The sequence below is a fragment of the Perca fluviatilis genome, chromosome 3, assembly GCF_010015445.1.
Source record: "Perca fluviatilis chromosome 3, GENO_Pfluv_1.0, whole genome shotgun sequence".
In the NCBI taxonomy this organism is placed as follows: domain Eukaryota; kingdom Metazoa; phylum Chordata; class Actinopteri; order Perciformes; family Percidae; genus Perca; species Perca fluviatilis.
Window position 1 is genome coordinate 17202819 of NC_053114.1, and position 21725 is coordinate 17224543.

Sequence of the window (21725 nt, forward strand, 5' to 3'; positions counted from 1 at the left end):
TCATGTCTCCTTAAATAGCCCACAGAGACAGAAACAGGCACTGGCACGGATACACTGTGTACCAGCAGATTGCGTGGAATTGTATGTACAATTCCACCAAATATCACTTTTCTTTTTTTTTTTTTTTATGTTTGACTCTGCATGAGTGATCTTTGTTTACCGCAGAGGAAGTTTGTCATCAAGGAACACTAAGTGCAGCTTTTGCTTTTGTTTTTAATGGTGAGCATAGGTAGAATATTTGGTTCCACGTAAAGTCAGAGAGCCCTTTTATTATTTTAAAATGAACCATGGTCACACGCTTTCAGGACTTCGCTAAAAACAAGTGTTTCAGCTGGTAAATTGAGCGATGCGCTGTTCTGTACGTACCTGGTGATTGTCGCCTTGAAGAAAAGAGAAGAAGTTCAACTCTAGAAATCAAGTACAAGCAGAGTCAATAGTGAATAACAACAAAAATCAATATCACAGATGCAAATACATAATAAATACGTAGCCATGGGCTTATTACACAGCTAGAGGGTGTATTGGTATTTTCAGCCAGATGCATTTTATAAACTAGAAGGTCACTTGGAGAGTGCAGACCTCCGCCAAGGCATGCTCTATCTCACAATATTAACAAATACGCCCCATGATTTTGGATCTGCAGCCTAATTTAATGGGTTCTTCCTTTGCCCTTGTTTCATGAAAATCGGGCCAGAAGGTTTTCCGTAATCCTGCTGACAAATAAAAAAACAAACTAAGCCGAAAACATAAGCTCCTTGGCAGAGGTAAAAATAGCATTAGAACTTTTATATATATATAGAAAAAGTAAATAAGAATAAAAGTCAGTTGTTATTCTAAACATTTTGTTTTCCTGTTAACGTTCATTAATACAGTAATTAGACTGTATGACTTTATCACATTTTGTGTATCTGCTTGTTCTGACTGTTTATAAAGTCACTGTAATGATCTTTTATGGATGTATAAGTACACTGAATAATAATTTTCAGCTGGAATTCATTCATTTCATATCTTAGAAAAATTGGGATGTCCAGTAGAATTCGAAATAAAGTTAGGAGAGTCTGAACAACACTTGGTCATGTGTCATGAGTGTAATGATGTAAGTATGGACCTCTTTAAAGATTTTTTTTTTTTTTTAAGTTTAAAACCTAAACTTTAACAGTTAGGTTTAAATGTGTGCATTACTATGTACTAGTATGTGTGTTGAATGTCACGTTGGACATTATTTCATTTGTGAACATTCTTTATTATGCTGAAACCTGCTGCTATCTTACACGTACAGTATGTGTGCGGGAGGGTGTGTGTTGTCTGGGAGGGTGTCATTCAATTGTCTGTATCCCATAATACATGTGCTGTATATGTGGGTGGGTGAGTGTGTGTTGGAGAGAGAAAAGAGAGAGTGAAAAGTAGGGGATGGGGGGGTCTTTGTTACATTAATTTTATTTTTTTTATTTTTTTTAAAAGCACTGATCTGGAGCGGCACCTTGAATTTCGTTGTGTTGATACACTGTATTTATGCAATGACAAATAAAGCTTGATTTGATTTTGTGTGCTTGTCATTACCTGACAGGTCGTTGGGGGTGTGGTAGTAGGGTCTATAGTCCTGGATGAGAGGGGGGACAGGAGGGATGTAGCTGGTGTCCACGGCGGGCATGCTGGGAGTGCGGCTCACAGGGGAGGCCTGGTGGTGCAGGTTCAACACTCTGAAGGCAGATACATAGCAGGAGGTTTAGAGATGAAGAGAAGACTTAATCTATAATCAGGCTTTTTATCTCATCTCATATTCATTTGGTAAGTCACGGGGCGTGCTGTCTGCTCCTCTCACCTCCAAACACAGGAGTCATTAAAGTCAAATGAAGCAGCAGGTCCACAGATGCACATAATGAATTTTAATTTGTCAGAAAAGGCAGCTGCTGTTTTTTTCTTCTTTTTCAACTATATCCTCGTTGAGAGGTTTTCTTTTGGAAAGTAACCCATTTTGAAATCATCCACTTCCACCTTAACTTTCCAAAAAGGAGTTAAGATGCAAAGCTTTCTCAGTCAGCGCTCTTGGCTTCCTACTGTGACCGCGGTTGATGTGAAATAGTTAAAGAAACTTGTGTGTTCGAGTGCAGAACTCATGCATCATTTAACATGTTTATACATAACTACCCACGTGAGCGGCTAAATTGAGCCTCATTTCCATTTAATGAAATACAAAACTGCAGGGTGTGTGTCTGACCCTTTGTTGATGATGGGTGGCGAGGTCGGGGAAACAGAGGGGCACGCTCTTTTGGGCGGAGGAGGCAGCGGCGGCGGCGGCGGCGGAGGTGGTGAATCCGGTCCTTCGTCGTCGTCGTCGGAGCTGTCCAGTGTCAAGTCGATCACCTCCACTTTCTTGCTATTGCTGCTGTCGCTGCCACCGTGGCTGGACGCCGAAGAGCTCCGCTGATCTGAGCCTGCGGACGACCGACATGAACCTGGAAAGCAGCGGTGACAAGTTACTTTGTCTTTGTGTGCTCGCGATAATGATTTTCTGAGGCTGCAAAGTAAAAAACAAAACAAAACAAAAAAGCACTGCTGAATGTGCTAAAATGCACACATACACATTTTTCCTGCTCTCGCATGAGATACAGTATGTTTGTTACTATGGAGACAGGCGGTGTACTCAGTGGCATCGTGATTGATGCCTCACCAAATTAAAACTGACAATGCATAAGCAAAGAGGGGACGTAAATGCACGTTCCCTCTCTTCTCACCACGTCTCTGTAATTCAAATTTGATCACTTCCAGGCTTCTCCCACTGCCTTCATATAGTAGCAGCCCGTTCCTGTTCCTTGTCCCACCCCGTCCCCCATTCATCCCTCCTGATGTCTCACCATCCAGCCTGTTGTTATAGGTAGCAGAGGAGACCTCCTGCACTTCCTTCTTAGACCTCATGGGGGCCCAGTTGCCATCCTCCTTGAACTGGATCTCATCACAGTCCATGCAGCTGTTGAGAATCTCCACAAAAAGCCTGAGAATAAACAAGAAAACGAACACACACAGACGTTGGCATTTTTTTGTGCTTCATTGAGTTAAAGCAATAAACCTCTATATTTTTATGTTATATAGTATACCCACTACCTGCAGGCTTTAAAGGTGGCTGAGTGAGACAGGGTTAGGAAGATACTGAACATACACATCAATGACGGAAAGTGGATTTTGCCGCGAGAGTGGTTTGAAAAGCTTTTACAAACTAAGTAACCTACAGTTTTTTTCTATGAATCCAAGCCTATGACTATAGCTGCTGTCCTCCCCAAAAGGGGCAGGCTACAGACTTCTCCGAGCCACCTTCAAGACTACAGGATGTTCATGAGATAGATTTTCAATCCTCACACACAAAGAGATTTAAACAAGTTGTGTAAGTGCTTCTGTGAAGCTCTAGATTTTGAGATGCATCAGTGCAGTAATTCCCCTTCAAATAAAACACAATTTGAAAGGTGTCAGTTTAGGTCAGGGTGTTTAACACCCGAGTTTGACAAACGAAACATCAGACTGCACAGTAGAAAGGCTGTGGAAGACCACAAGTTGCAGCTGAAAGCTCCGGAAAAAAAGGGATTAATCGGACCTTGACTGAGGTTTGTTTTGTGATAATTCTTCTTCTTCTTCAAACTACAATTTCCAAAGTCAAGAATGAACTTTTACGCTCAACAGCTTATTTCAGAATCAGAATCATGTTTATTGCCAAGCAGGTTTTCATATACAAGGGATTAGCCTTGGTATTTTGGTGCATAACAAATTTAGCAAGAAAAAAAAAAAAAAAAACTACAAAAGTCAGGAATCATACATATGAAATAGAAACATTTACAAAGTAATAATAACAATAATAATTCTATATTTTGGGATATAAACGTAATTGCTTTCTTGCTGAGAGGTAGATGAGAAGATTGAAATTACTCATGTCTGCGAATATGACGAAACAGAATGCAGTTGCTTAGCTTAGCTTAGCATAAAGACTGGACACAGGGGGAAACAGCTAGCCTGGCTCCACATACCAACACCTCTAAAGCTCACTAATTAACACATTGTGTGTGTGTGTGTGTGTGTGTGTGTGTGTGTGTGTGTGTGTTTTCTACGTCTAAAGTGTAAAAATGTACTATTTCCAAACGGGTCATCTGTAGGATGGGGAGATGCCGGGCTGGGGGACTTACCCGTCGATGATGAGGTGTTCATAGGGGGCCTTCTTGTCACAGACAGGACACACCCAGGTGGGCTTCTTCTCGTTCATCTGGATGTACAGTGTGGCGTCAAAGCACTGCAGGTGGGAGCATGTCAGCGCCCGGCACGGGATCATCAGCCGCATCTTCCCCAGCTGCACAGTGTGCACACACATTTAGTCAGGACGTGAGGAGGACACACAGAGCAGGGATGGAGGGTATACGGCACGCGTAATTGTCACAAACATGCCAAACCCTCATGGAAAAGGCTCGTGACATGGGGTTGAGAAGACAATTTGACAGGTAGAACATGAACACAACCAGAAGTCATCGGCATGTTGAGACACATACAAAGAAAAGGAATGGACAGACACGTCTTGGCATGCCTGAATCTCTAAACACTGACTTAAATTCATGAGGAGCAGGGGGCGTGTTTACCGGGCAGAGCAGCGACACTCGAAGGCTGGTCGTGGCTATTTCACTGTCTGGATCTGCTGTTAGCTTCTCTTTGACTGCAGAAAAGAAGCAAAACACACACATATGAGTGAGTGAGAACCAAACAGCAGACATGCTCGGTTTCTCATTTCAGACTGCAACTCCTTTACTACGCGTTTCATATCACGGTCACGAATAATGATGTATTCAAGAGCTCCTCATGCTGTCTGGGGCTGACCCCTCTGCACCTGAAGCTTCTTTTATCACTTCCCATACAGTATAAATCACATGACAATGGATGTGTGTCGAGCATCTTAAAGGACAATTCCTGCGCAAAATGAACCTAAGGGTTATTAACACATTAGTACCGAGTCGACCGTCCTCTGGGATATGTTTTCATGCTAATCGAATGTGACCAGTTTTAGCGCAAAGTGTTAATTAGCTTCTAACGCTAGTAGTCAGGACACGGGTAAAGTAAAAAGAAATCGCTATTTCTATACCACTAACAAGGCTCAAAATAGCACCACACTTCCACGGGAGCATAATGAGGGTCCCTACATGTAAACCGAAGCATTGAGAACTTTGTAAGTCTAAAGACAGTTTATTAAAAAGATAGTTTATGAAGACAGTACCGTTCGCGATATTACGAATCCCACTATGGCCACGGCAAGACCCGCCCTTCAATAGTATTTATTGGCCAGGCATCCATGAGAACGTAAGTAACGTAACCTGATTTGTTTAGGTCCTATCCCCTGACCAATCGGCTATCCTAATCTTAACCACTCAAGGTCAAATGCCTAACCCCAACCAATCGAGCTGCTTCGTGGGGCGGGTCTTGGCGTGGCCATAGTGGGATTCGTAATTTTGCGTACCGTTCACGTATACATGCAGGCGCCATCTTGGGAAAACAGTCATGACCAGTCAAACGACGAACGCCGTGCAACCAGTAACATAGCTCAAACACGGTGTTCGTCGTTTTGTCTTTATAAACTATCTTTACAAACTAGCGTTACAAGCTAATTAGCGCTTTGCACTAACACTGGTCACATTCGATTAGCATGAAAATATATCCCAGAGAACGGTCGTTGGGATGCAACAATATGGCTTTTTCTGTCCCCAATTCCTCAACTCAAGGCATCTACTAATATCCATTCCTCATTTGACACCAGTGCTCTTTTTTTACCCAAATGTAAAATGTGTATACATCATTGTGTGAAACTCATTATGGGTAATTTATATGTAAGATAACATGAAGCCAGATATTGTTGTGCTAAAAACTAGTAAAAACACTGAATTTGCCCAATCAGCTTAATAAAGTAAATATCGATCCGGCATATTGGGTCAGAGAATCTCTAAAAAATAAGGTTGACCATCCTTACTGAGTGCTCTGGAGTGGTCCGGGTTTCTGATGCCCTTTGCTCGTAGTCTCTGTAACAACACTGTGGATGACTGCTGCTTCACCAAGTACACTGCCATGGAGTAACTCTGTGGACACACGAATGCATAAAATAATGTAATAATGTGCCAACTGATCATTTAAATCCCACTTGGAGACATGTTTTGCTTTGCCTTTTTGTCAGAGTTGTGGGCCAAGTACGAAAATGTCCTTGAACAGTGTTACTCAAGGTAACTTCAGCAGGCAAGAAGTCTTTGTAATGTATCCTACCACTCTGAATGTATGCTCATGTATGCTCAGCCATTTGTTAGGAAGAACAGAGGGAAGGATGACATATGAGGCCAGTATGTACTTCCATGGTTCCTTTACTGCCCATCTGCAGAACGTCAGGCTCCACCCAACTCAATATAAGTCAACATATTAAATAATAAAGACTATTTTTAGACAAATTAACATATTGATTTGGTCTAAAATGTTTCATCAAAAGGTGATTTTGTCAATAAGTGTCTTCACTCAGTGTGCATTTTGACCATACAGGGTTATATGGACGGATCTTCCCTGAAGTTGTGGTTTAATTTTTTTTTACTCTGCACCACCATTTAATGCTGTTTTGGCTCTAAGAACTCAACACAGTGGTAGCCAGAAATCAAACTGCTACCCACACACAAGCATGTGATGCGCGGCACACACACACACACACACACACACACACACACACACACACACACACACACACACACACACACACACACACACACACACACACACACACACACACACACACACACACACACAGTCAAGTGCTGTAGGCAAGATGTTGAATTCAAAGCTGCTGTATTATGGAAGTATGCTGCTTTACAGTAAGTCTACATTCCTTTCAAACTAGACTAGTTTTCTAGCTCTTTACAGGTTTGTAGAACTTTTTTTTGGTCATGGTGGCATCGGTGTGTCTGTCTCCTCGACGAGAACACAATAACTCAAGCACAACATGATGATATTCAATAGACAGTACCAGATCCAATCAGATTTTGCAGCAACTTGTATAAATTGGCATATTGATTTTCCTCAAAATCTTCTTTTAAGTGTTCATATTAATATATTGCATTATATACTGTAACAATGAGACATATGTGCAGACAGACATGTGCATATAGATAAATTAATATATATATATATAGTATTGTCTAATTAGCATAATTAGGAGATAAATTAGATTAAAGATGATTATCAGGGGTGCAAATAATTATTTGTATGATCAATTTTTCTTTAAACATAAAGTCTTTAAAATGACAAAAAAAAGGCCATCATAAACCATCGAAGCCCAAAGTGGTATCTCCAAATGTATCTATTCTGTCCCCACAACCATCCCAAAACACAAACATATTCAGTTTAGAAGGAAAAGAAACAAGCAAAAGCTTCAGACTTTTTTTCGTCAGCAAATGTTTAGTAATTGTACTTGATAAATGTATGTATTACTTGTCAAAACCGTCACTGATTATGAAAAGGTCAAGAGTCCCTTGTTAGAAACCGTGACACTTTGATTCTTACCCTTCCAATCTCAGCGGTCCACGACACCACAATGGTATTGGGAACTGTGGTGGACAATCTGACCAGTGAGGTAATGTTGATGGGCCGGCTGGGCCGCTTGGGCTCTACGCCGTTTTTGGTTGGAGGAAGATAACCCTAGATGTCAGACATGAAAATTAGAAGGAACATTATGAAAATTAGCCTTTTTGCTGTGAATATTCTAAAGTTAAATTCTTATTGAAATGGGTTGAACACTAACATGAGGGGCAAGGCACAAAAGGTGGAACAAGAGAAGTGAAAAGCCTGTCACTCTTCAGATTCAGTTACACAGTGGGAGAACAAAGAAGCCATGTTTTGCTGGTTGCTTATGTGATTAATGCGGAGCTCCTCACCGGCAGGTTACATGGCTTCCCGTTGACTTTCACACACAGATTGGGTGGAAAATGGTCTTCCTGAGGACAGCTCGTCTCCGACAGGCAAAACCGCAACTGAACTTGAACTGAGAAATCACATTTGGTCCCCGAGATGTCCCTTTGAGCACGGAAACAAATATATCACCACAAATCTGTGTAACCATGTACATTTATGAATTATTCATAAACAGCATCCTCCACTGACAGAGCAGTGTTCATCTTACATTGAGCTGCTGATCTGCTGGACCTGTTGGGGCGTTAACGCAAAGGCGAAACACGTCTCCTGAAATCGCTGGCTGTTGTCTGATGCTGCAGAGAGAGGGAGACAAAGGAAGGAGAGACTTTTTTAATAATTTGGAAAATGACATACACAAACCAAGTTTTTAATAGGAGAGACTTTTAATAACTTGGAAAATGACATACATGCACCAAGTTTTTAATAGGAGAGACTCTTTTAATAACTTGGAAAATTACATACATGCACGTTTTTAATAGCAACTAAATGTGACCCCAAGTGTGTGTGTGCAAATAAGACCAAGCAGTAAACCACTGTTTTAATCTACAGATAAGCATGAAACAAAGACAAAAAGTGTGTGGGCACAGCAATGTGAGTGGCTCCTGCATAAACAGCATTCTTGGGTAGACCTTGTAGGCATGGAATAAACAAAAGCACCTGTATGTCAAAACTAGACCACCTCACACAGAGGTGAAGAAGAAGAAGAAGAAGAAGAAGAAGAAGAAGAAGAAAATGTGTGTTTGCTCTATTTATAGGCCCATTGAGAAGTGCTGGAAATAAATAGTACTAACCCAGCCTCCATTAAAGAGACAGCAAGTTTGCAAAGGCAAGAAAAGTGTGTGTGTACATGTTAGAAGGAGGTTAGCATGAAACAAGGAGTTATGAGGGTTCAAACCTAAGTGTGTTTTGAATTTGTACTTAAAGGAATAGTTCAACATTTTTGGAAAATATGCTTATTCACTTTCTTTCTGAGCGTTGGATGAAAGATGGACTCCACACTTGTGTCTGTGCTCAGGATGAAGCTAGAGGTGGGAGGCTATTAGCTTAGCTTAGCATAAAGACTGAACTCAAGGGGAACCAGCTAGCTTGGCTCCTGTCCAAAGGTAATAAAATAAAACATAAAAGCACTGCTAAAACTCATTTATTAACATGTTGCACTAAAAATGCAAACACTTCATGCCATATCACTTTACTGACACATTTGCAACTATTGACTTTCACTAACGATATTTTTTTTATTCCGGCTCTGAGAGACAGATAACTTAACGCAGGCTCTGCAGGAAACAATTTTGTTGTATGCAAAAGGGAAACCAACTAAAATCTTCTATGCTGAGCAAAAGCTTTTAGCATTCACCACAAGAGTGCTCCGCACACCTGCAAGTTAACATAACAGACCAGTGTAACCATTGTTAAAATAGAACTCCTTTTGTGTGTGCATGTTATATTTTGTGAAACATAATTGCCAAATCTCAGTGGGAACCTTTTGGACTGAAGGTTGCATAAGTGAGGTGGAAGAACACTTCCAGAATTGTCTATCTTGAATCTTGATTGTTGCTTTAATTACTTAAAATAAATGTTGTGAACTGTCAGTGAGTGACAGCTTGGAACACAAGCAGAGAATCGGTGTGCCTGCATGATCAACACACACCAGGCAGGAAAAAGCACATAGAGGTAATTTCTTTCCATGTAGGGCAATGAGGGGGATAAAGTGGATGATTACTGGACCAATCATGTTCCTCCTTTCATCAGCCTTTCAAACAGACGTCCATTTTCCCAGTAATGACCCCATCTTACCACCCACATGGTATATCATTTGTAAGGCATGTTTCTGTTTCACCATCTTTGGAGCGGCAGCCTGTGTACTGCAGAACAAAATCATACGCACCAAGTGTGCTTTCGAACAACAGTCTTTCTCCTCTCCGGGCACACAGGCTATAAATAGAAAGTGCTCTCTCACTCTCTCTCACTCTGTCCTCCCAGCTATCACTCTCCCTCTCCCCCATCATCTCTCTATCGCTCTATAACTCACTCTCTCTCTGGCAGGCGGATTTGTTTCTGGTGTTTCAATGTGTGTGGTTAGGACAGATATGAGAAGGATTGAAATGAGCTTTGATTGATGTTCTCTCTTTTTTTTTTTTTTTTTTTTTTTTTTTTTTTTTTTTTTTTTTTTCTCTCTCTCTCTCTCTCTCTCTCTCTCACACACACACACACACACACACACACACACACACACACACACACACACACACACACACACACACACACACACACAAACTTACTTTTACCCCAACTCACACACAAACTCCCAAAGTGGCTTCCTTAACTCCAGTGATTTAAATGTCCCATGGCATGAAAATTTCACTTTATGAGGTTTTAATATGCGTTCCCCCAGCCTGCCTATGGTCCCCCAGTGGCTAGAAATGGCGATAGGTGTAAACCGAGCCCTGGGTACCTTTAAGATGTATACGCAGTGTTTTTATTTATCTGACACATTGTGATATTAAAACCAAGGCTAGATATTAGACTGTAATCCTGAAACCTGACATCAAATGCAAATTTTGCCAAATTTTGCCTGTATTTTACTTAAGCAAAATTATTGTATGGATGCTCATGTTACACAACATAAAAAGGAATAGTTTGACATTTGGGGAAATGTGCTGTTTTGCTTTCTTGCCAAGAGTTAGATGAGAAGATTGATAACAGTTAAATATGAAGCTCCAGCTAGCAGCCGGTTAGCTTAGCATTGCATAAAGACTGGAAACAGGGGAAAACAGCTAGCCTGGCTCTGTCGAAAGGTAACTAAATCTGCTTATCAGCTCCTCTGAAGCTCATTAATTAACACATCAGATCTTGTTTGTTGAGTCCAAACTAGTAGTTTGACATTTGAGAAGTTCGGCTGCTTCTGTTAAATAAATAAATAATAGAATTTTGTTTACATTCCTCAATGTAAAGTATCTTAAAAACTATCATTATGGTATTGTTTTTTTAAAACCATACCCAGCCTTAGTCAAAACTAACAATACTGTCATACTATTTTATCAATTATGTACAACAGAGTAAATTTCGAAGTTTACCAGCACTTAAATAAATAAAAACAATTCCTCCACTGACACATGAGCACACTTCACAGCCTATGATTCAAATGATCAGAATAGGCCTGATTAGTTCAACCAATCACAATTTAATGTTTAAGAAATCTATCGTCTGCTGAATTAATTTAATGAATATTTGGTAGTGCAAGCCAAAGGTTATTTCTATTTAAACTGTGATCAAAGAAATAATTTCTGCTTAATCTGAGTGATAAGATTTGCAGAGTTGAGAGATCAAGTACAGCAAAGTACAGGTTACCAAACTGTAAGCTTAACAGGTACAAATTTTCATTTGTGCCGCTTGCAATCAAATTAATGAATAATAACAGATAGAGTGTGTACGTCTGTGTTGTGTGTGTGTCTGCGTCTGTTGGCTGCAGTGATTTATGTATGACTATTACTATATAAGACTTTGGTACTGAACATCGAGGTTATAGGATGTGCAATGATAGGGTACTGTTGCATAATTTGCTGTTATATTTGACATGGTATTATGCAATGGGGCAGTGTGCAATATAGAAGTTATTCACCACAGCATGAGTTAACGGGAAATGTGCAATCATTATCTAAACATTTGTGTAATTCAAGGGGGAGGCTGTGTTGTTGGGGGTTGTTTGTTCGTGTGTTATTCGTTGTTTATTGAAGCATGAGGAAATGTGTGACTATGTTGTAAGTTGGTTAACTGTATGTTTATTGTGTGTTATGCGTGATGTGTCGCCATCTTGTTCTCTCGAGTGCCCAAGACAAATTTCTCCTATGGGAGACAATAAAGGCTTATCTTATCTTATCTTATCTTAAAGTAAAAAACAGATTCCTCTTATTTTTTTATATAAAAATCAGGGGTTACACGCTAGTCATCATGATATTAATGCAGATTTGTTATGTTCTAAAACCTGATAAAATCTGCGGTCTTATCAAATATGATGCTTATATACAATAGGTGAAAAAACAAGCCAGGTATGCAGTACAGGCCAAAAGTTTGGACACACCTTCTCATTCAATGAGTTTCCTTTATTTTCATGACTATTTACATTGTAGATTCTCACTGAAGGCATCAAAACTATGAATGAACACATGTGGAATTATGTACTTAACAAAAAAGTGTGAAATAACTGAAAACATGTCTTATAGTCTAGTTTCTTCAAAGTAGCCACCCTTTGCTCTGATTACTGCTTTGCACACTCTTGGCGTTCTCTTGATGAGCTTCAAGAGGTAGTCACCTGAAATGGTTTTCCAACAGTCTTGAAGGAGTTCCCAGAGATGCTTAGCACTTGTTGGCCCTTTTGCCTTCACTCTGCGGTCCAGCTCACCCCAAACCATCTCGATTGGGTTCAGGTCCGGTGACTGTGGAGGCCAGGTCATGTGGCGCAGCACTCCATCACTCTCCTTCTTGGTCAAATAGCCCTTACACAGCCTGGAGGTGTGTTTGGGGTCATTGTCCTGTTGAAAAATAAACGATGGTCCAACTAAACGCAAACCGGATGGGATGGCATGTCGCTGCAGGATGCTGTGGTAGCCATGCTGGTTCAGTATGCCTTCAATTTTGAATAAATCCCCAACAGTGTCACCAGCAAAGCACCCCCACACCATCACACCTCCTCCTCCATGCTTCACGGTGGGAACCAGGCATGTAGAATCCATCCGTTCACCATTTCTGCGTCGCACAAAGACACGGCGGTTGGAACCAAAGATCTCAAATTTGGAGTCATCAGACCAAAGCAAAGATTTCCACTGGTCTAATGTCCATTCCTTGTGTTTCTTGGCCCAAACAAATCTCTTCTGCTTGTTGCCTCTCCTTAGCAGTGGATTCGTGCAGTGTCCTCTTAACAGTTGTTCTAGAGATGGGTCTGCTGCTAGAACTCTGTGTGGCATTCATCTGGTCTCTAATCTGAGCTGCTGTTAACTTGCGATTTCTGAGGCTGGTGACTCAGATGAACTTATCCTCAGCAGCAGAGTTGACTCTTGGTCTTCCTTTCCTGGGGCGGTCCTCATGTGAGCCAGTTTCGTTGTAGCGCTTGATGGTTTTTGCGACTGCACTTGGGGACACATTCAAAGTTTTCGCAATTTTCCGGACTGACTGACCTTCATTTGTTAAAGTAATGATGGCCACTCGTTTTTCTTTACTTAGCTGATTGGTTCTTGCCATAATATGAATTCTAACAGTTGTCCAATAGAGCTGTCGGCTGTGTATCAACCTGACTTCTGCACAACACAGCTGATGGTCCCAACACCATTAATAAGGGAAAAGATTCCACTAATTAACCCTGACAAGGCACACCTGTGAAGTGAAAACCATTTCAGGTGACTACCTCATGAAGCTCATTGAGAGAACACCAAGGGTTTGCAGCGCTATCAAAAAAGCAAAGGGTGGCTACTTTGAGGAATCTAAAATATAAGACATGCTTTCAGTTATTTCACACTTTTTTGTTAAGTAAATAATTCCATATGTGTTCATTCATAGTTTTGATGCCTTCAGTGAGAATCTACAATGTAAATAGTCATAAAAATAAAGACAACGCATTGAATGAGAAGGTGTGTCCAAACGTTTGGCCTGTACTGTATGTGTGGACTGGATATACTGTATGACTATGACTTTGGATCACCTATCTAATAAATCGGGAAGCCTCTGTGTGTGTGTGTGTGTGTGTGTGTGTGTGTGTGTGTGTGTGTGTGTGTGTGTGTGAGGTCTGTCTTTGAAATATCTCATGAACCGTTCATCCAATCTACTTCAAACTTGGTTTCCTTGGTACCCAATGAACTTATTCCTTCTCACTCAGACTCACCCTCACCCATGCTCACCGTAGGTCCAGTTGCTAACTTAACACTAATATATGACGAGACAGCACCACAGTCATTAAACACTGACTGTGGCGATATCAACACGCAATATCGTTGACAAAAAAGACAACACTAAAATGTAGTTAAAGAAAAAGCTCTCTTTATTTGCATTGCCTTCCACCTTTTCCTCCGCCCCCTCTCTCTCTCTCTTTCTCTGCTCACACGCACGCACGCACGCACAGTCAAATCCGTCTCTGTGAGTCCGTCTCTGTACTCGGCCCGGTTCTGGTAGCTGATTAAGGCAGATATTTGCTGATTGCTCTCATTACGGGCCAGATTGGGTGGCGCATTGGCGCACCACCTTCAGTCCATAAGGCTAAGGTCTGATTACTCCACATTTTAATTGTGATATTTTGTGAGTAAAGTCTGAATCTGCCACGTCTGTCAGATAACTGTGGTAGTACAATGTTTTTCTCTGAAGAAGGAGTACACAGTATGTCAGTAGTAGGCTACAGGGCATACAGTGTGGTTGCTAAGTGCTTTGGGGTCCTTCTGTAAGTAATTTTGGGGTACAGTGGTTCTGGATAAAGCTTCAAGCAGCAATATCACAGGCCAAGCAATCGGCCTGTTCCAAACAGGCACATTTTGAACGGGCACTGCACTAGTTTGATCAATAAAACACAAGACTGACATGCAGGATGGTACATTTTTGTACCCACGAGCGCGCTAAAATGCGTTACATATAAGGCTGCAGGTAAGAAACTTTGTTTGAAATATGTTTTTATTTAAAGTATCTGTGCATCTTTGCCTAATACTGAAAGTATTTTCAGTACAGTGTCTGTTCCTTAAAGATGCAGTAGGTAAGTCTTATAAAACTAACTTTCTGTCATATTTGCTGAAACTGACCCTATGATCCAGTAGAACTACATGAATTATGTAAAAAAAAATAAAAAAATAAAAAGACAGCTCCTCTGGCACCTCCTACAGCCTGTAGTGCCATTGGCAAAATGCCACCGCTCCCGGTCGATTTTCTCCAATCAGGGCCACAGCGGTGGTCTATCTGCCTGTCAATCACTGCTCAGGCGCATGCATATATAGCGTTCTCCCCTCCCCCCTCCCCGGGCACGAGCTGCAGAAAAGTTTTCCAAAACTCCGTGAATAATGGAGTGGCTTTTCAGAGGTGGCGTGGCTGCAGGATTTTAAAGATCTGAAGAACTATGCAGACGTAGCATTTCCTCTCAACAGGTAACATAATTACCATGAATGATTTATCTTTCACTTGGTTATTAGTAGTCAAAAGTCCACAAAGCTACGTTGGTGAGGATGATAGTAACGTTAGCACAGTGGTCGGTCTGATATGATGCTGAAATGGCTAACGGTAGCCTGCTAGTTAGCATCGTTTTACTGTTGGTGAGTAAAGTTAACGTTGTGTTAGTGTTTAGCTATTGAACATGTTGTCTGACATGCCGGCAGTTCTGTCAAACTCCATTGTGTGGGAGGGGCTTAGGAGACGGTTTGGGCTGCAGCAGAAAGGGAGGAGGGACTGAGAAGTTGTCGATGTTCAAATTTGTTGGCAAAGTCCTGGCTCTTCACAATCTTACCTACTGCAGCTTTAACTAAAAAGACACCAGTTTTTCCTGTTCTCTGCATCTTGGGTGGCATTTAAGAACCAAGGACTTAAACTAACTAAGTGTAGTGCCTTTTAGAATGGTTTGCACCGAAGGAAAGAAACCCAATACTTTAAGCTTTTTCTTTGTCAAAGTCTCTGCAACTAGTGTACTTGAATTTTATATAACTGCAACATTATGTTGTATAATTACAGTTTTGAACAATAAATGTTCTCAAAACTACATACTACTTTTCTTTCTCTTTGGTTTTCCTTAGGGTCTCTGTAACCTGGTCTGAAATGGTTCCATTATAATTTATATATTGCGATATATATCGTTATCGCAAGAGGCTGCAATGTATATCGCAATATGGATTTTAGGCCATATCACCCATCCCTAATTACTATAAACAAATAGGAGCTTCTATCAGTGCAAATCTCACACTGTGCATCATGGAGTACATCACAGCTGATAAGAGCTCACTCTGGTTTAAGTTTGTAAGGGTGGAAAGTGGATATTACAGAGGTTATAGAAAAACTTCTTGACTAGACTTGACTACAAAATAAGAACACACTTCTACGTTTGAGATGGACTGTCTGTGTGCTTGACTAAATCAAAATCAACTGTTTTGACATCATGCTACAACTGTCAGGAATGATGCTAATTGTGTTATCATGGAACTAAGGAGCAAACTTTAAGGCATGAAAACGTGCAGACTCTCCGTCCCTCATGGTACACAGTTTGAGACCCCTGCTGTCTGCTGTACCGACCATTATGCTGCATTATACATGGTTTAACAATGTAAAATGTATGTGTTGGAAAGACAGATGGTGGTGAGAAGAGTGACAGATGGGAAACGACCTCCAGTGGGGATGCAAAACATACAGTCAGTTGCCATTTTACTAGGTATGGTGTATGACACTATAGTCTGACAGGTTTCTAAAATGTGGCCACTCTAATTAGAGAAAATAATCGTCAGGTTAATTTCTAATGCAATAATCGCGGGTTGCTGCACTAGTTTGTAGTGCTGGTGAACTGTATTGGGTTAAGTGTTTCAAATATTTAGTCTACTCTCATTGATATAAATGGGGCGGACAAAATAAAAGAAACACCTGTCAGTAAAGCACCACAAACTACAGCACCTTAAAGTAGCATAAAGTTGAATAAACACCTCCAAAGCTTTTTTTTGGGACAAAGACTGAATATTACAACCTCCATGAAGGTAGAATTAATTGCTGGACTGTTGCATCAGTCTGCTTTAGTTTGAGCTAAACTGGCAACTAAGTGTGACGTTGACAAAGTGAAACTGAGATACATTTGCACAAGTTTAAACATTTTACAAACTTAAAGGAAAGTTAAAAGTTGTTATCCCTGCAGGCATACTGATTTGAAGCACAAGAGAAACTGTGGGGACAAATACAAATAGTGATAATCATGTAATGAATGAAGGCAAAAAAAAAACAGTAACATGAGAGATAAAACAAGACTTTGTACCCTGCACATTTACGTTTGAACTAGTTCCTAGCTTGGTCACTTCTGGTCTGAAAGCACTTGTTAGAGGACAGTAAAATGTTTCTAGGAAAGTAGGACTATTCTTACAATGCTGATTGTGACCCTTCAGTCAGTAAAAACCTAGAAAACCCTCGTTGCTAGGTTTAGTTCTGTTTAGAAGAGAGCATGTGTGAGCTAAGCTACAGAGAATGTGCTCGGCCCTGTAGCCCGTCTTCAGCACAACAAAGCCCAGCTGGAGTTTATTAACTGATTAGTGGCTTCGCAACTTTTTCTCTGTGGAGTACACCGCAGACGCACAGGCAGGACAAAGAGACAGAGGCACGACAAAGAGACAGAGGCAGGACAAAGACACAGAGGCAGGACAAAAACACAAATCCTTTCAGCGTCACTCAAATTCAAAACTACAATGCTAGAAGGATCGGCAACAAAAGGTCGATCTGGATGTCACATCCACACCCACACCCAAACTTTCCAGAAGTGTTACTTGCTCTACCCAGTGATTATGCTTTATTATTGGCATAGGTGTGTTGTATAGTTATATACTGACAGGGCTCATTAAAGCATTCCAGTGTGCTAACAGGACTGCTCAGGGCTGGCATTACATCTTCTCAGTCTGGCAGCTGAACCCTGCTATCCCTATCAATGTATATACTGTAGCAGGCCTTTCACAGTGTCTTTAGAGATTGGCTTCATGCATTATACTCCATGCCCAAGTCAGTATATCACGAAAGAGCAATGGTAAATGTTTCACAAGGGTGGAAAACCCCTCCCCCAGTGTTGCTTATGTTTGAGATCAGCTAAAAGAGACGAGAAATGTTTAGAGTTAAAGTCAGGGTTCTGGTCTGTCTAATCAGGCAACTCGTGGGCATGATGATGCACCGACCTTGAAGAAAATACTGCAGGTTTTGCAGGCTCTGAGAGAGGGAAGCCATTTTGTGCAGCGCGTTTATAGTTCGGAGCAGCCAGGGCTCCTTTGTTGATGTTCATTTTCTTGTGGGAAGGCCGAGTTGTTCACAGGGAGATAAAGATTTTGCTCAGGATCATGCATGGGTCAGATCATGAGCTGGCTACATCTCGCCTGGTGTTTTGATGTCGAGTGAAGAGGTGCTTAATTGGTGTCTGTACTGTAGCTGTTTGGGAACATTACCACCATAACCTGTTGTATGTAGCTGATAATATATGTGAAACAATCTTCACTGTTTCCCGGAAGAGACACGTATTTGCCTATCAATCCAAGGGCAAAACAAGATATACAGGACAACTTGATTAGCTGTGCTTGCTCAAGGATACTCCAGCAGGGAGGACAACTGCAGTCATGAAGACGAAAAACAACAACCTGATATGCAATTTCTGACATCCTGCTAGCATTTTAGGGATGCATCTATTGTGAAATTCTGGGCTGATACCAATGTTTAAAATAACAATTTGCCTGATACTGATGTTTTGTTGTTGTTTCCCCTTTTGTCACAGGGAAACAAAGAAATCTTCATTATAAAAAAATAAGTGAACTGCTGAACTATTTTATTACAATATATTTGAATGACCTCAAATTCAATCATACAAATTTATGTAACAACCTTTAAAATATCCTTCTTTCACATGAAAAATAACCGCTTCAAAATCGCTTTTAGCCTGCTATACAACTAACGTTACCTACTCAATGACAATAATCTTTCAGTACTTAGGCCACATAGCCCAACAAAAACATTTTGTTAAACATAAATTAAATGTACATGTAAAGCCATTACAAAAGCAATAAAATCCTAAAATATTTCCCTTGGGGTGTGACACTGCTTTTATTAAGTTCAAATCTTTGTTAATCTGTTGTGCCGTGGGGCTGAGCATACTCACACAAGCCAGTAGTTCAGGAATGTGTGTGGCCACGACGCTGTAGATCTCGGGGAGACCGTTGGCATTTGCTACCATATCAGACTGAAAAGCATCAAATCCACATAATTTGTGAGGCAGTATTCGGGGGAATATTTTGCATTTGTAATTGAAAAACTTCTGTCCGTCAATTAATCGATTAGTCGACTAATTGTTGCAGCTCTATTTTGGAGTCTCTCATTCATCAGCAAATTATATAAGTGAAAGTTTCAGGAAGACCACAATTATTAGATATAAAGTTCACATTAAGACCAGCTACGTCTTATGTAAAGTGCTGTGCGTTTGCTTAACGTTTATGTATATCTGCCTGTGCCTGCCACTTACAGTACACTGTGAACTGAAGTTACACAAAACTGTATGTAGAGCTCAAGATAGATTTTCTTCCCTGGGCCTTTAAACATGTACCGAAGGCAAATATGACTGTGACCTACTGGCCTAAATGGGCAGAAAAAAAACCATTTTCAACAATGAAACCCTGATGTCTAGCTTCTCAGAGGTTTTCAGGATTCAATATAAAAAAAATAAATCAATGACTGTGTTCCAAACACCTGATTAAACATTTTTCATCACATGACTTTCCTCCATTGTATGAATAGCACAGCAATCTTCCCCTGTAACACGCCATTATGCACGAAACGCTCATCAAATGTGAACGGGCCTTGCATCCTTTTCCTGAAGATATGCTGATTAAATCATGTATAATGCATGTGCACCACAATGATATCCATAATGAGCACAGAGGCCTAGTTCTCTATGGAGGATGGATAATGATGGAGAGTTCAACCAGTGAGGTCGCCATGGTGATAAAGGACTAGCTGGTGCAGCCCAGACTGTTGACCAGTTTAGACTGGCAGGGCTAAACTGTGGGCTGACTAACCTTTATCCCATGAACTGATAAGACTCAGCAGAGAGCACAAGACTTCACGGGGGGGTGACAGGAAAGGAGAAGGAAGATGGTGTGAGAGCGATAATAACAACGATTACATGCAAACCAGGTTACTGTGATTAATCGGGCAGGAAATCTGAAAACGTTTACATGCACTGCAATTCTTCGGTTACTGTGAACCTGAATGTACATTCTTCCCCCCCCCCCAACTGATCTAAAAAGGCTGTCATATTTTGAAGTTTATTAATGATATATGCTGCTGCAGCTTGAAGAGTGGTTTGACAGTTAGAGGACTGGCTCTGTAGTGAGAGAGCACACAGTTTCGTCTTACTGTGCAAATATGTACAAGGCTTTATTAAATCAAACTACATTATACACTAGGGCTGCACAATTAATCACAATTTCTATCGAAATCGCAATATGGACTAGCGCAATATCCAAATCGCAGGGGTGCAAAATATTTGTTAAAGGCAAAATATGTGTCATACCATTCTGAATTAAGTATTGTAGTATTTAAGTATTTCTGACACAGATGTGTACAGACGAGTGCAACACTATGCATGTCTTTCAGGAGAGACGGTGAAACTGTGCTCCATTATCCCCATATTTAAATATGGAGATAATATGCATCTTGCCCATCTCAATGGACTGGCATAAACCAACCCTTGTGCTATGTTGTACTGTTTTCTACTGTACAGTTGTTTTTGGCATTCATTTCCTGTTTTTATTTGTCTTAACATTTGTTCCAACACACACAACTATATTCAGAATTTTACAAATAACCTGCAGTTCAGCTGTGAAAACAGACCTTCTCAGACTTATTTATTCCAATTTTATATGCAAGGACGCACCAAACAAGTCATAATCTTTCCTTTCACTGCACTTAAGTCTTTCATGCACATGCACTGTTGTATAAACCCTGTCAGGATCCTGGTTAAGCACATACATGGCCAAGAAATCAGCTTTCTCCAGCAAAAAAAACCAACATAAGAACCAAGAGAGCAAGTGGGGGAAGGGAGTCAGAAAAAATGAGAGAGTGAGGGAGAGAGAAACTGGAGGCAAGGCAACAGGGGTGAAAATGGGAGAAAAAAAAAAAAAAAAAAAAAAAAAAAAAAAAAAAAAAAAAAAGAGAGAGAGATTGATCAGTAATCAGAAGATCAGAGCGAAGTAAACAAGCAGAGAAAGTGTGATCAGGGAGAGGGGAGACTACAGCAGTTTTAAAGCAAGAGAAGAAAATCTCGCAGTTTGCCCGGGGAGATTACAATTAATCAAGTGGTTTCATTACTGCCCTCCATTCATATAAGGATAAGCAAATTCAAATGTACAGCTTTGTGAAAGATGTGCACCATCTTCCTCTGGTTTTTTTTCCTCCCCTCAGTCATCCTTTCGCTCTCTCTGCTTCTCTGAGAACAATACGATCAGCATGCATTATTTATTGGAAAGTACGTTTGTGTTTTGAAAGTACTGTATGCGCAGACGTGTGTGCGTATATCAGTGTGTGAGAGAATGATGTGAATGTGCGATTCACATTCAAATAAGGGGAGGGTGTGTTCTGCGGGCACAGGTGTACGCCTGTATGATCACTTTGCATGCAAATTTTGACCGAGGATGGCCGCGGAGACAGAGTGAGGAAGGAAGACGAGGTGTTGGGGGGGAGGGGTGGGGAAAAAAAAAAAAAAAAAAAAAAAAAAAAAGGCCAAGAGGGATGGAACATGTGCAGGAAATGGATAGAAGGAGACAGTGAGCGGGAAAGAGGAGAACGATGGTGTGATGACAGAGCTGCAGGCGCTGTGTTTGTACATGCATCTGCAGGCAAATTAATCATGAGATGGTCTCTTACTCCATTAAAATGCTAATGTAGGAAAATCTAGACATTTCCATATATTTGCAATATATCCCAGAGCCCAAAGACTGCTGTTATTATGCTAAATGCAGGACGGGTGGTGGATGCACACCTAATATAACGACAAATCTGACCAAGATAAAGATTAAAAGTCTCTGAAG

General features: G+C 40.7%; 1 protein-coding gene across 1 annotated transcript in view; it reads right to left on the reverse strand.

Moving 5' to 3' along the window:
• Nucleotides 1-21725, reverse strand: part of pias1a (protein inhibitor of activated STAT, 1a) — a 62888-nt gene that overhangs the window by 2644 nt on the left and 38519 nt on the right. Inside the window, exons 3-12 of the mRNA XM_039795828.1 lie at nucleotides 8171-8255; nucleotides 7926-8064; nucleotides 7555-7689; nucleotides 5990-6095; nucleotides 4614-4687; nucleotides 4170-4330; nucleotides 2856-2992; nucleotides 2219-2456; nucleotides 1561-1700; nucleotides 367-407 (exon numbers count right to left, since the gene is read on the reverse strand). Coding sequence (XP_039651762.1) covers nucleotides 367-407; nucleotides 1561-1700; nucleotides 2219-2456; nucleotides 2856-2992; nucleotides 4170-4330; nucleotides 4614-4687; nucleotides 5990-6095; nucleotides 7555-7689; nucleotides 7926-8064; nucleotides 8171-8255 — 1256 coding nt within the window. The remainder of the gene's footprint in view (nucleotides 1-366; nucleotides 408-1560; nucleotides 1701-2218; nucleotides 2457-2855; nucleotides 2993-4169; nucleotides 4331-4613; nucleotides 4688-5989; nucleotides 6096-7554; nucleotides 7690-7925; nucleotides 8065-8170; nucleotides 8256-21725) is intronic.